The sequence below is a fragment of the Xyrauchen texanus genome, chromosome 42 (assembly GCF_025860055.1).
Source record: "Xyrauchen texanus isolate HMW12.3.18 chromosome 42, RBS_HiC_50CHRs, whole genome shotgun sequence".
Classification (NCBI taxonomy): domain Eukaryota; kingdom Metazoa; phylum Chordata; class Actinopteri; order Cypriniformes; family Catostomidae; genus Xyrauchen; species Xyrauchen texanus.
This window is the reverse complement of record NC_068317.1, coordinates 13,764,355-13,776,460: the sequence shown is the minus strand read 5'-3', so window position 1 is coordinate 13,776,460 and position 12,106 is coordinate 13,764,355. Positions and strand designations below refer to the sequence as shown.

The 12,106-nt window shown below is 34.9% G+C and overlaps 1 protein-coding gene across 1 annotated transcript in view; it reads right to left on the bottom strand.

The window, feature by feature from the left end:
- LOC127634865 (arf-GAP with SH3 domain, ANK repeat and PH domain-containing protein 1-like) overlaps positions 1–12,106 on the bottom strand; it is a 99,446-nt gene that overhangs the window by 8,146 nt on the left and 79,194 nt on the right. The window contains exons 20-24 of the mRNA XM_052114589.1: positions 10,747–10,832; positions 7,328–7,443; positions 4,108–4,175; positions 3,389–3,496; positions 3,073–3,298 (exon numbers count right to left, since the gene is read on the bottom strand). Coding sequence (XP_051970549.1) covers positions 3,073–3,298; positions 3,389–3,496; positions 4,108–4,175; positions 7,328–7,443; positions 10,747–10,832 — 604 coding nt within the window. The remainder of the gene's footprint in view (positions 1–3,072; positions 3,299–3,388; positions 3,497–4,107; positions 4,176–7,327; positions 7,444–10,746; positions 10,833–12,106) is intronic.

Below are 12,106 nucleotides of genomic sequence, written 5' to 3'. Positions count from 1 at the left end.
GTGGTGTGAGTTTACAAAGGCCAACACAAAGCAGAAAAATGCAAAATCTGCAAACTGTGTAGCACAACGATAATCTCTCTGTATTACCTCAAAACGAAGCATGCAAAATATGCGCTCTGCATTAATTTGGTCATACAGTTTAGTCATACAAATGTGTCAATGTGAAATTTGCATTATGGTAAGAATGTTTTAAAACCAAGTTAAGTATTTTTGTTAGCTTGTTTAACTTTGAATATTGTCAATTTCCAAATAAAGAGAAAATTATATAACTAAGTATTTGGATGTATTTTATTCACTTATTTGATTATCCAAAAATAGGCAGTATGATATGGTTAATATTGAAAAATAATTTAATATATATTGAGATATATATCATTAACATGATATAATCACAATATATAAAACATATAAAACATTATGTGAGCCTTGCGGCTGTTGAATTAGCTTAACTTGTATTGAACATGGAATATACCTTTAAATATTTTTTTACTGTATGAATCTCATTTAGAACATGTCCAAATCATATATCAATAATTAGCAATAATAGTAATTAGAATTCAGAAGGAAATGTGCTTAACAGTTTTGAAAATGCCACAATGCAAAATATCTTAATTAGTAGTAGTAAAGCAACTACTAAGTCTAATATAATTTTCATTATGGGGGGGTAGGATAATTGAAATATGAGACAGGCATGTTCTTGAAATGCATTGTGAGATTCACCCTAAACGTGTCACATAAGGTAATAGAATCACAGAATGAGGTCATTAAATAGATTATATAAACAAGTGTGGTGCATGCAAATAAAAAAGCAGATAGTCACTGATGTATGGCCGACTGCTAGCGAGAGTAGCATAGTGTGAATGAGAGCCAAGGAAAGCCAGAAGAGGAGCTGCGAGAGAAAAAAAATGGGAACAAAGACAAAGATGGCAAAAAAGAGAGGATGCCATTTTACATAGGTTTGCCTATAAACACAATGTCATATCAGAAAGTAAATACACAAAAAACATAAAGCAGTCTGAGAAAGGAAAACAGTAAAAATATTATATTAAAATGAACAGATATCAAGTTGTTACGCTTATAGCTATCCTGGACTGTTTGCTTTACATTTTTGCACTTTAGGATCAGTTAAATTAGCATACAGTAAATTCAAATAATGCTGACTCTGAGTGAAAACATGCTGAATTAAATTGAGAATTTTTGCCTAAAATTGTTGCTCTATAATGTCAGCAGAAAAAATCCATGTACTACAACAATTAAATAAACAACAAAAATGAATTCATGCCTATTCACTACATTTTACACAACTCAATTAACTCTTTTCAAATTGTATCCACCTGTGCGCTGATGACTAAATACACAATTTGGGCATGTCTTGGGGCATCTCTTGTAATCAAAGAATTCAAAAAGCATTCCTTAAACCTCTTGAAAAAGAAGTCAGGGCATGGATATACAATAACAAATTATTTCCAAAAATGTATGTCCTCATATGGGGACACCTGGCCTAAGTTGTGAAATGTAAAAAAAAATATTAAGCTATAGAAAGTATTTTTTTGTTTTTATCAGATTGTTTATTATGTTTCAGGAGTGTTGGTTATTCGTGTTTTTAAGACATAACAGACATTATAGCTGATTTTCTTTAACGCTTCTTTGGAACAATGTATATTGGGAAAAGCACAAATAAAAATAAAACACTATACAAATACAAATTATTTTACTTGATCTGCATGTTAGAATGTTGTTGTTTTTTCTACATTGGGAACAAAATCTCAATGTTCTCTCTTTGCACTGTGATACAAAAAAGTGATAGCCAGTGCTGGAGCATTTTACCAATCAGAAATTAGCATAATTAATTCTGAAGGCCGGCATTGTCCAATCACTGTCAACCCTTTAAAATAAATTGTAGCATTATAAATTCTGAATCTATGTACTGATTACCTTTGTCCCATGTCTGACACCCATGTTGATTGGTGCAAATATCACTGGACGTTTGGAGTGAATGCACTTAACTGAAAGCTATAGGATGCTCCCTAATTAGTGAATGACTTAACCTCCAGTGTGTTGTCTGATTGCACTGGTCTCAGAACAGTTAAGAATGCATTTTATTTTCATCCAAACTCCGTATACAACGTCCGACAGTAACATTTTCCAGTTTTTGGATGCATCCATTGATGCTCAATGTGATAATGCACAATGGATATAGGATTTCTAAGGTAAGTAATACTCCTTGTCCTCGCAGGAGGTCATTGTGTTTAGCAGTGTGCCGTTTCATGATAAATTGCTGAAATGTTCAAAATGGCATATCGAATTAAACTAGAGATGTTCCTCTTTTTACACTAAGACATTTTAATGTAAAAACGTAATGTTTAAAGTTTTCATTCCAGGAGTTTTTTTCGTATTTCTCCCAAAGACAAACTTAACTGATATCGGCGCCATGTTTTGTCAAATGAAAGTTTAACACTTTAATGACAGCCTTGAGTGTCTAGAACTGAGATCAGTTGCTTTAAATTAATTTATATTATGCATAGCACATAGCAAAGCCAAAAAACAACGTCCTTGCGGGATGGTGCGGGGTCAAAAGGGACTAAAAGAGAACTGGAATTCAGAAGACGATTCATTTTCCAACAGAACAATGAGCTGAAACATACAGCGTGAAGTGTAGGGAAAGTTCATTCAAGATTCTAATTCTGTAATCATTTACACCCCCCATGTTGTTCTGAACCTGTATGGCATTTCTTTCTTCTGTTGAACACAAAATGTTCAAAATGCAGTATGTCAGCCTCAGTCACCCTTCTCTTTCACTGCATCTTTTTCCATACCATGATAGTGAAGAATGACTGAGGCTGACATTCTACCTAACATTTTGTGGTCAACAGAAGAAAGAAATGCCATACAGGTTCAGATCAACATGCGAGTACAAATGTCGGGGGATGATTAATTATGTTACACATTATATTCATACATTTAAACCGCACTAAATTAACATGTTTAATCGGCAGCCCTAGTTAGGTTATGTTCTATGCTCAAATTCTATGGCTTCTAATTGGCTGTGAGGTTATTGGGTTTCTGGGTTACCTTTGCCTGCATTCCTAGGGGGAAGAGGTGGGGCATCCGAGACCGGGGAGGAAGGGCAATCAGTGGAAACGCCGTACATCTGATTGGTGAGTGCAGTGTACGAGAGCCGTTGCTTATCATGCTGGCCAATAAAACCAGGCAGAGAGAGCTTGTCATGAGGAGAGAGACTGTATGAGTGACAGAAACTCTGTGGCCGAGGAGAACGATTCTTCTTTATTGGACTCGGCTGAGAATGAAAGAAAGAAATCATACAGTTTGTGTGGCACATGATTTATGTAGAATATTATAAAAATGGTGCAAGGGGGAAATGTCTCACTTTGTCATCCAGATCATCATCACTCTCATCTAGTTCCTCCAGTCTGAGATTCCATTCATATTCCACATGAACTTTCAGATTGAACTTTCCTGCAGCGGCTTGTACCAGCTAAAGCACACAAACACACACAGGAGTTTTTTCAACACAAACACACCCCTCACAGCAAATGAGTTGCTACAACCCTGGGGCCTATATTTATTGGCTAATCTTTGCTGCCACCTATTGTTATTAGATGACAAAGAACGTGCAGCAGAAGACACATAACATGTCCATGGATTTTTAGTTTTAATCAGTATCAAGATTTTAGGTTAGGTGCTGTGAATGGTCACAATTTCTCTGTATCACCCTTTTGCTTGCACTATTTTAAATGGTCCAGTGGTGATAATCGTTTTTTGTTTTGATTTTTCACTAAAAAAATTCCATGTATTTTCTCAGTTAATATAAGTTCATAAAAGCTGCATGCATAATGATAAGAGAATTAGCAAAATGCTATTCAAAATAGATTTAAAGGGTGTGTGGCATGTCAAACTTCCCCAAAATTTTACGTCAACTGCACATTTATTTTTATATTTTATTGATGATATCTTACACATATATACAAGGTGCATACAAACATATACAGCTAATTTGGATTAATTCTTTTTTATAAAAAATATATATGTCAACTCCCCATTTATTAAGAGGCTGTCAAAACTATGATCTCATCAGCAGTCACTCACCGCTTCCTCGCACTGGCCGATCCTCATCCGTCTGGCCACATCCAGAGCTGTCTCTCCATTCTGATTGGCTGAAATACGAGGACACACATTAGCCAGACCATTTTAACAACTTTGAGAGGCACAATGTTTTGTTAATGGGACAACATTTCACACTGATTCAGGCCTAACTTCTTCAACCCTAAAACTGACTTGTAGATCTGCTTTCAGATCAGATGTACTATGAAACTAAGAGAAAGGAGACGTTTGATCTACAGTTCCCAGCTGTAAGATTGGGCACACCTTACTATTACTATTTACAACATTTTAGAACAATATTAAAGTCATTAAAACTGAAATAAGTGAAATGGAAGAATGGTTTATTAAATACGGAGCAAAAATGTCACAAAACGATGCATTTTAGGTTTTTCAAAGAAGCCACCCTTGTTAACTGGGCACTTGCAGACTGTTTTATTAGCCATTTTTAACTCATCCATTTAACCCTTGTGTTGTGTTAAACATTTTTTACCTAATTTGGTGTTCCTGGTCAAAAATTACCAGCCTATTCCAAATTTCTCCACAAATAATGCTTTTTTTCACTCAAAAACGAAGATGCATAAGCTCAGGTCAATGAGGTAAACGATTAACAAGCTCCAAAAAGAAATACAAACCTTTGCTAATTGAAAGAAAACAAGTTTGGTAAAAAAATATATTCCAATATTTGGTGATAATATAGCATAACAAGAGATTTATAAGCAATTTGTATAGGCCGGGAACACCAAAAGTGTAACAAGGCGAACTACCTTTAAATAACTACAGGATTCATTAACTAAAGATTATTCATCCATGACAAAAGGACATCTCTGATAAACCTTTTCAAATGATCATTTCTTAAATTAACCTTACAGGCTTCACCAAACTACATCAGTCCTGACGGATCTCCTTAAACCACAAATAATCAAATAATTTGATGACAGATTACACTTCCATTTGCCATTAGCAAACAAATACTGTAGGCATGACTAATTATTAACAGATTAGTAGCTAGTTCATCCACATTTAAATCTTTCAAATCAAACTTTCAGGACATTCATAACAACATTAATGGATTTTCAGTTTTAACTGTCTTTTAATTGTTGTATAATGTAATAATGCTTAATGGGTTATTCGTGAAAGTTATACAATATTAATATTTATATGACATAAACTACCAGAAACAATTCTTCAACTGTGTTTTTCTTTCTTTCTTTCTTTCTTTTTTTCTATGTAAATATGAGCCAGACCAATGGTTTCCAAACTTTTTACCTTGAACCCCCCTCTACTTATATACTGTATGTCTACACTTACAGCTATACAAAGGTTATGCAATACACACTCCCAAATATCATTGTATTATAATCCTAATTTTGCATTTCTCACGCCATGGATGCCCGCTCTCTCTCCTCGCGCTCTATGTGTTTGCTTGTGTGCGTGCGAGAAAGCACTATCATCGATGGCCTTGAGAAATGCAAAATGATGATTATGATCCAATCATTTTTGGGAGCGTACTTCGCCACTGTTTTTGCATAACCACGCGATAGACTTGACACTTGATACATTTCTAGCGGTTGACATTTCTACCGGTCTATTACACATTGACGCAGAGCCATGCAGCTGCTTGATGGTCTTGCTATAAAGCGCAAACAAGATATGCCCTTTTAAGAGTTTTTAACAGTGTTGCAGTGTGTGGTTATGATGTTCTAGTATTTTCATGACAACTGAAGGTCCAAGGAAAAGAAACCCACAAGCACTCCTCTACACGACAGCCAGAGCACCTGCGTTAGAAGCAGAATACTGTAAATTTGGTGCACGTCATCCTCACGTAGTTGTGCAAAGAGGCTGTTATTGGTAGATTTTGCTTATGTTGAGTTAGACGAGGACATCGACATGCCGTTTACTGTTATCGTGCATATTATGGATTCGCACATTTTAATTTGACTTGCTAGTTTTCTCAGAATCTTGCGTGTGAGCGTGGGATTAATCCATCATTATTTAAAACACTGTCTGTAATATTACCACATAAAAGAACAAGCAAGAAACTCTGCTTAAACCATCTTCACATGGTATATCTCTCCCTCAAAGAAAAGAGAGAGAGGGAAAGGACAGTACTCACAGCCACGTGTGAGTGAAAAAAAGGCACTTTTAATGCAATAAAATCTAACACACCTCTTTTAAATGTTTTTAGTATATGAGGAAAAATACACTAGGGAGTTTGAATTTTTATGGTAGGCTACAATAATAAGTTCATAACTTGGGGCGTTAGATCAGCTGTTAATCGCACCGGTGCGCCCAAATAATTTACTGCATTCGCAAGCAGTACTTTTCACTTGCAAATGCGAGCAAAATGATTTAATTTACGAAATTTACAGCATCCTGTGTAAATAGTATTTGTCATTATTCTCTTTAACAAAATATGAATATGAGATACAAAAATTTTATTAGCCGTCACAAACTCGTATGACAAACTCTGCAGAACACAAACAAGATATTTTGATGGAGATATGATGTGAAAATATCCATACAATGCAAGCCAATGGGGAGGAACACTTCCAAGCTCCAAAAAGGACATAAAGGCAGCATAAAGGTAATCCATATGACTCAAGAGGTTTAATCCATGTCTTCAGAAGTGATTCCATCCGTTTTGGGTGAAAAATAGACCAAAATGTAGCTCTTTTTTCACTATAACTCTTGCCATCTGCAGTTTCTATTGACTTGCATTGTATGGATATATACCATATGAGTTTGAGATGGCATAAGGAGAGTAAATGATGAGAGAAATATCATTTTTGGGTGAACTATTCCTGCAATGCATTAAAATGTAAATTCATATAGATTAGTTTACATTTTAATTTATATTTATACGTATGCACAATTTATACATGTAAAACTAATTTCACGGATTTAATCATAAGACTTTAAATGAATAAGGTTTATAAAACCATGAGAAACAACTCAGCCAAGTGTGTCCAAACTGTGCAGTGCAAAGGCATATGCTTTATGTAAAAACTATTAAAAATGTAATTGTATTAATTTATTAAAAATACTTTTTTTGGTTTTTCATTTTATTAATCAGAGAGGCATATCATGATTGTGCATTATTATAGTGCACAAATAGGTTTGTGACTCCTGGTTGAAGTGAGTTTATGGTTAGGCATTAGCAAATGCATAAGCCATGTGAGGACTTTTGTACTGTGTATATACTCACTGATGTCAGTAGCTGGTTTACCCCTCAGCAGAAGTTTGAGGCATTCATGTTTCTCATACAGGCAGCAGTAGTGCAGAGCCGTGTTTCCTTTTTCTGTCTGTTTATCCAGATTCCCACTGGAGACAGAGAAACAGTAACGTTAAACGCTTTATTAAAAGACTCCTACTGCAAACCAAAATAACTGAACACATTCCTCCATAGATCTCTTTAAGCATTTAATATATGATTTACTGAGCCACTTACAACTCTTGCTAAGTAAATTTGGGGCAGCCGTGAGCAAAGTATGAAAGCAAGTGTGTGACCCAATTCTGTTTACCAAGTGGGAATCACAGCAAGAGGAAGAAACAAATCAGATAGAAGCTACACGGTTACAGAAATGTGTCACATATCTTGTGATTTCATACAGCTAAATGTTTGACTTGCTACACAGAGACGCTCTTTCGAAAGACATGAATTTCTGTGTGTAGGTGATTGTTTGTGGTCTGACCATAAACACATTAACCCCTTGACAGACCCAAGCACTGATATTGACTGATGAAAATGAATAAATACAATTCTCATAAAATTTGTAGGAAGCCACTTGTTATACAATTATTTATTGTTATTAATATTTTGCTTCGGGGTGAATTTTGGAAAAACATTGCAAACTTGCAACAATGGGCATTAAGGCTTGCATAACTGTTGTTATTTTGTTTTATTTTTACAGCTTTTGTAACTATGGATCAAAATTAAACACAAAAGTATGAAAATAATTTATTACAAGCAGTAAAGTTGAATTTATGAACATTTATTTGCTGGTATAATCAAAACAATTAAAATACACATCTCTTTTCTTTTCAACTTTTATCTTCTAAGATATAGGACATCACTGAATGTACATTGTGTTTGACTACATTTATATTGACAGGTTTAGTATTACTAGCAGATCTTTTAGGGGAGTCTACAAAAAAATGTACAAAGCAATGTCCAGACTTCACTCTTGGCAAGCTATCTGAATGAATGACACAGGTTATTCAATACCATCTACGTTTTCTGGCTTGGATCTTTCCAAAACAATGGTTTATCGTTTCCCCTCTGCTGTCATATTTCTTCAAGAAACAACGTTAAATGCAAACCTGGAATCATTTCAGGATGCTTTTTTGGATTTCTTGTTCTCAGAGAAATCAAATTATGATTCTTTACTAAAATGTGAGCCAAGTATACTTCAGGCTAAGGAATAACCTGATATTCTAATGTGGTTATGCAAGCATTAATCCACACAGCACAGAGCAAATTGAGCTGAAGCTGAACTTAAATTACTCTATTATCTGCATAATAATCCCTTCAAAGTTTCTGGAGCTTTTACAGCATTCACACACATCTAGGAACACACAGTGTCTTAAGAAACAAGAATATTAAAAACTCATCCTGGTTAACAAACATATACACACCAATCAGCCACAACATTAAAACCACCTGCCTAATATTGTGTAGGTCCCCATCGTGCCGCCAAAACAGCAGAAAAGTATTCTGAGATGATATTCTTCCCACCATAATTGTACAGAGTGGTTATCAGTAGTGATGCACCGAAATGAAAATTCTGGGCCAAAACCTAAACTTCAGGATGCACTTGGCCGAAAACCGAAAATGACTTTTATTTAATACCTATTTTAATATATATATATTTTTTTAAATGATATATAATTGTATTAATATGATACTTTTTAATTAATTTCATGAATTTAATGAATCTGAATTGAAAAACTACAAATCAATAAAATGATCACACTTTTACTGAAAGTAACACACCAAAATTGGACAGAAAATATATTATAACAATATTAAATATATTATTCTTTATTCAGTTCTTTAACAATCAAATTGAACAGATTTTTTTTAATTTTTTTTTTACCAATTATCCAATAAATGTATAGTTCTAGAAAACTCTAATGATATGCAAAACAGCAGTCAAGTAATGAACTTAGCAGCTCTAGGTAGCATCTTGCAAATACAAAAAGTTGAAATATGCTACACAGTCATTTTAATGATAACAAAAGGCAGAACACAGAACGGTAGAGGGCCTCGGTTTATGTAAACGTATTTCCACTTTAACATAAAATGATTGTGCAAAACAATAGTAATTGAACTAAAACCAACCTCAACTGTAAACGACAGATGTATCCTCAAGCGAAGAACAAAGTTTTGCAGGGCTAAACAAATTTTAATGTTATTGCTATACACAGCATATTGGACTGCTTTCTATTTAAGTAAAAGTGTCCGGTTTCTCTTCAAGAACAAAAGTTGCTCAGCTTTCTGGCTGCACTGAATAGTCTCTCTCTCTCTCTGTGCTGGTGCTTGGGCAGATAAATACCTGCGTGCAATCCGCGCAAGCAATGGAAAGCGATCGTTGTTCATGCCCCTATAGTCAAGAGGATTGTCGCATTCGCAATGTGAGCGTGAAGCAATCGACTGTGTTCCACAACTGCTTTCGTGTCCTTGAATAACGTTTAACGTGAGGAAGGGCACCCGGTGGAATTTCTAGTGCCCTCCTAGGTAAAGATGGTGCACATCTAGGGACTTGGTGCACTACGCAGATTGCGTAGTATACGTATAGATTGTGGCAGTGCTTATTAGGATCATATAGTATTTCCACACTGCTGCAATCAGCCTTTGCTTGGCAGCACCGTGATTATGATTAGATCGATCGAGAGTGAAACCTGAGCACTGAGGGGCAGAGAGGCATATATATCGGCTAATATTTTCAGCCTTTTTTCTCTTTTGGCCAAAACAATAAATGCCTTTTTCGGCCGAACATTTTCGGTGGCCGAAATTTCGGTGCATCCCTAGTTATCAGAGTTACTATAGACTTTGTCAGTTCAAACCAGTCTGGCCATTTTCTGTTGACCTCTCTCATCTACAAGGCATTTCCATCCGCAGAACTGCCCCTCACTGGATGTTTTTTGTTTTTGGCACCATTCAGAGTAAATTCCAGAGACTGGTGTGTGTGAAAATCCCAAGAGATCAACAGTTACAGAAATACTCAAACCAGCCTGGCAGCAACAATCCTGTCATAGCCCAAATCAATGAGATCACATTATTTTCCCATTCTGATGGTTGAAAATTAACTGAAGCTCCTGACCCATATCTGTGTGATTTTATGCACTGCAGCCACACGATTGGCTGATAAGATAGTTGCATTTTTACAATTTTGGTGAGATGCGTGTTGGTATGATTGGGACCAACACAATAGGCAGGTGTTTTTTATGTTGTGGCTGATCGGTGTGTATATGTTGTATATATATATATATATATATATATATATATATACACACACACACACACACACATATACATACACACAGTATATTTACAAACTGGATATAAAATCATTGCAAGTTATGCATACCAAGATAAGGTGTTTGTTGTTTGATTCTTAATACCTGTTCTGGACGAGGAAGTCAACCAGGTGCAGTGAGGTGTGGTCAGCCGTCCTCACAGCATAGTGCAATGCTGTTTCTCCTCCTTCCTATAAGGGGACAACCACAAAAACAGAGCAACTTTCATTTAAAAGTTGAATCTGAAAGCATGTATTTATTAATAGACAGCGTCTTAAAGGTGAATTGTGTAATTTCTGTGCCACTAGCAGGACCAAATTAATTAGCAAAAATAATAACTGTTTTAAACAGGTTTCCCAAAAACTCCTCCCACACGACCTCTACCTGCTACTGTTTAAACATAACATTAAAATCAAAACTGACCCAAAAATTTAATTAATAAAACTGCAAAATATACAACAAATTCAGTCGTTTCACATTCAGACAGAATATTAATCATCTCAAGCACATTATTCCAACAAACCCAAAAATGGTTTGTTGGCTCAATAAACAAAATGTATAAAAATAAATAGCCTCTATTTAGAAATGTACATATTTATACACATTTTTAGCCTTACGGAATTTTTATAAATATGTACAACACAAAATATTGATTTGAAGGTGAATTTAGAGTTACATAATGTAAATAAACAATCACAAGTTCCTTGAACGTCTTTAGCTCACAAATCCGTAAAGTAGAAACAGTGACCTAAATGTTCATTTGAAACAACTTGCTATTAGTTGCTAAATATTATTTGTGTGACGTAACTTTGTTATAATAACGCTGAATCACCAGATACTTGGGTATCAGGTTTTTAAGTAATATTTTAAGTAAATCTGACAGATAAATATTTCAGCTATATGGATGGGGAAAAAATATATATTATCAAATAGTATTACAGCCTACTTATCACAATTCAACCAGATCGTGATGCATGCAATGTTCATAGCTTGATTCGGTGTAGAATTTGTTCAAAATTTGATTAAAAGCGTTGTTTTTTTATTGTTGCTAAGATGACCAATGTGAAGTAAACAGTATAAGTAACTAGTCTAAATTTACTGATGTATAAAACACCAATTAAGTCATTCAAAACAGTTCTCAACTCATTTTGGATGTAGCCAGTACAAAGAATACGGCAAGCAAATGATCCACCCCAATTAAAGTAATGGTAAAATTCCATTAATCGCAATTGCAATATCAAGGAAAATAATTGAAAATTATGATTTTTGTGCTGTTAAATGTACAGCCCTAATCATAAGAGACCTATAGAACATGAGGTCAGCAAATTATGAATTACAAGATGAATTGTTTCTATAATATTGATCCACAAATTTCTGATTGTGACAGTATGGACAGTGCATCAGGTTTCATGATTCAAAGAAATCCCCAAATAATCCAAAATCAGACACTGCATTGTTTGTGGGC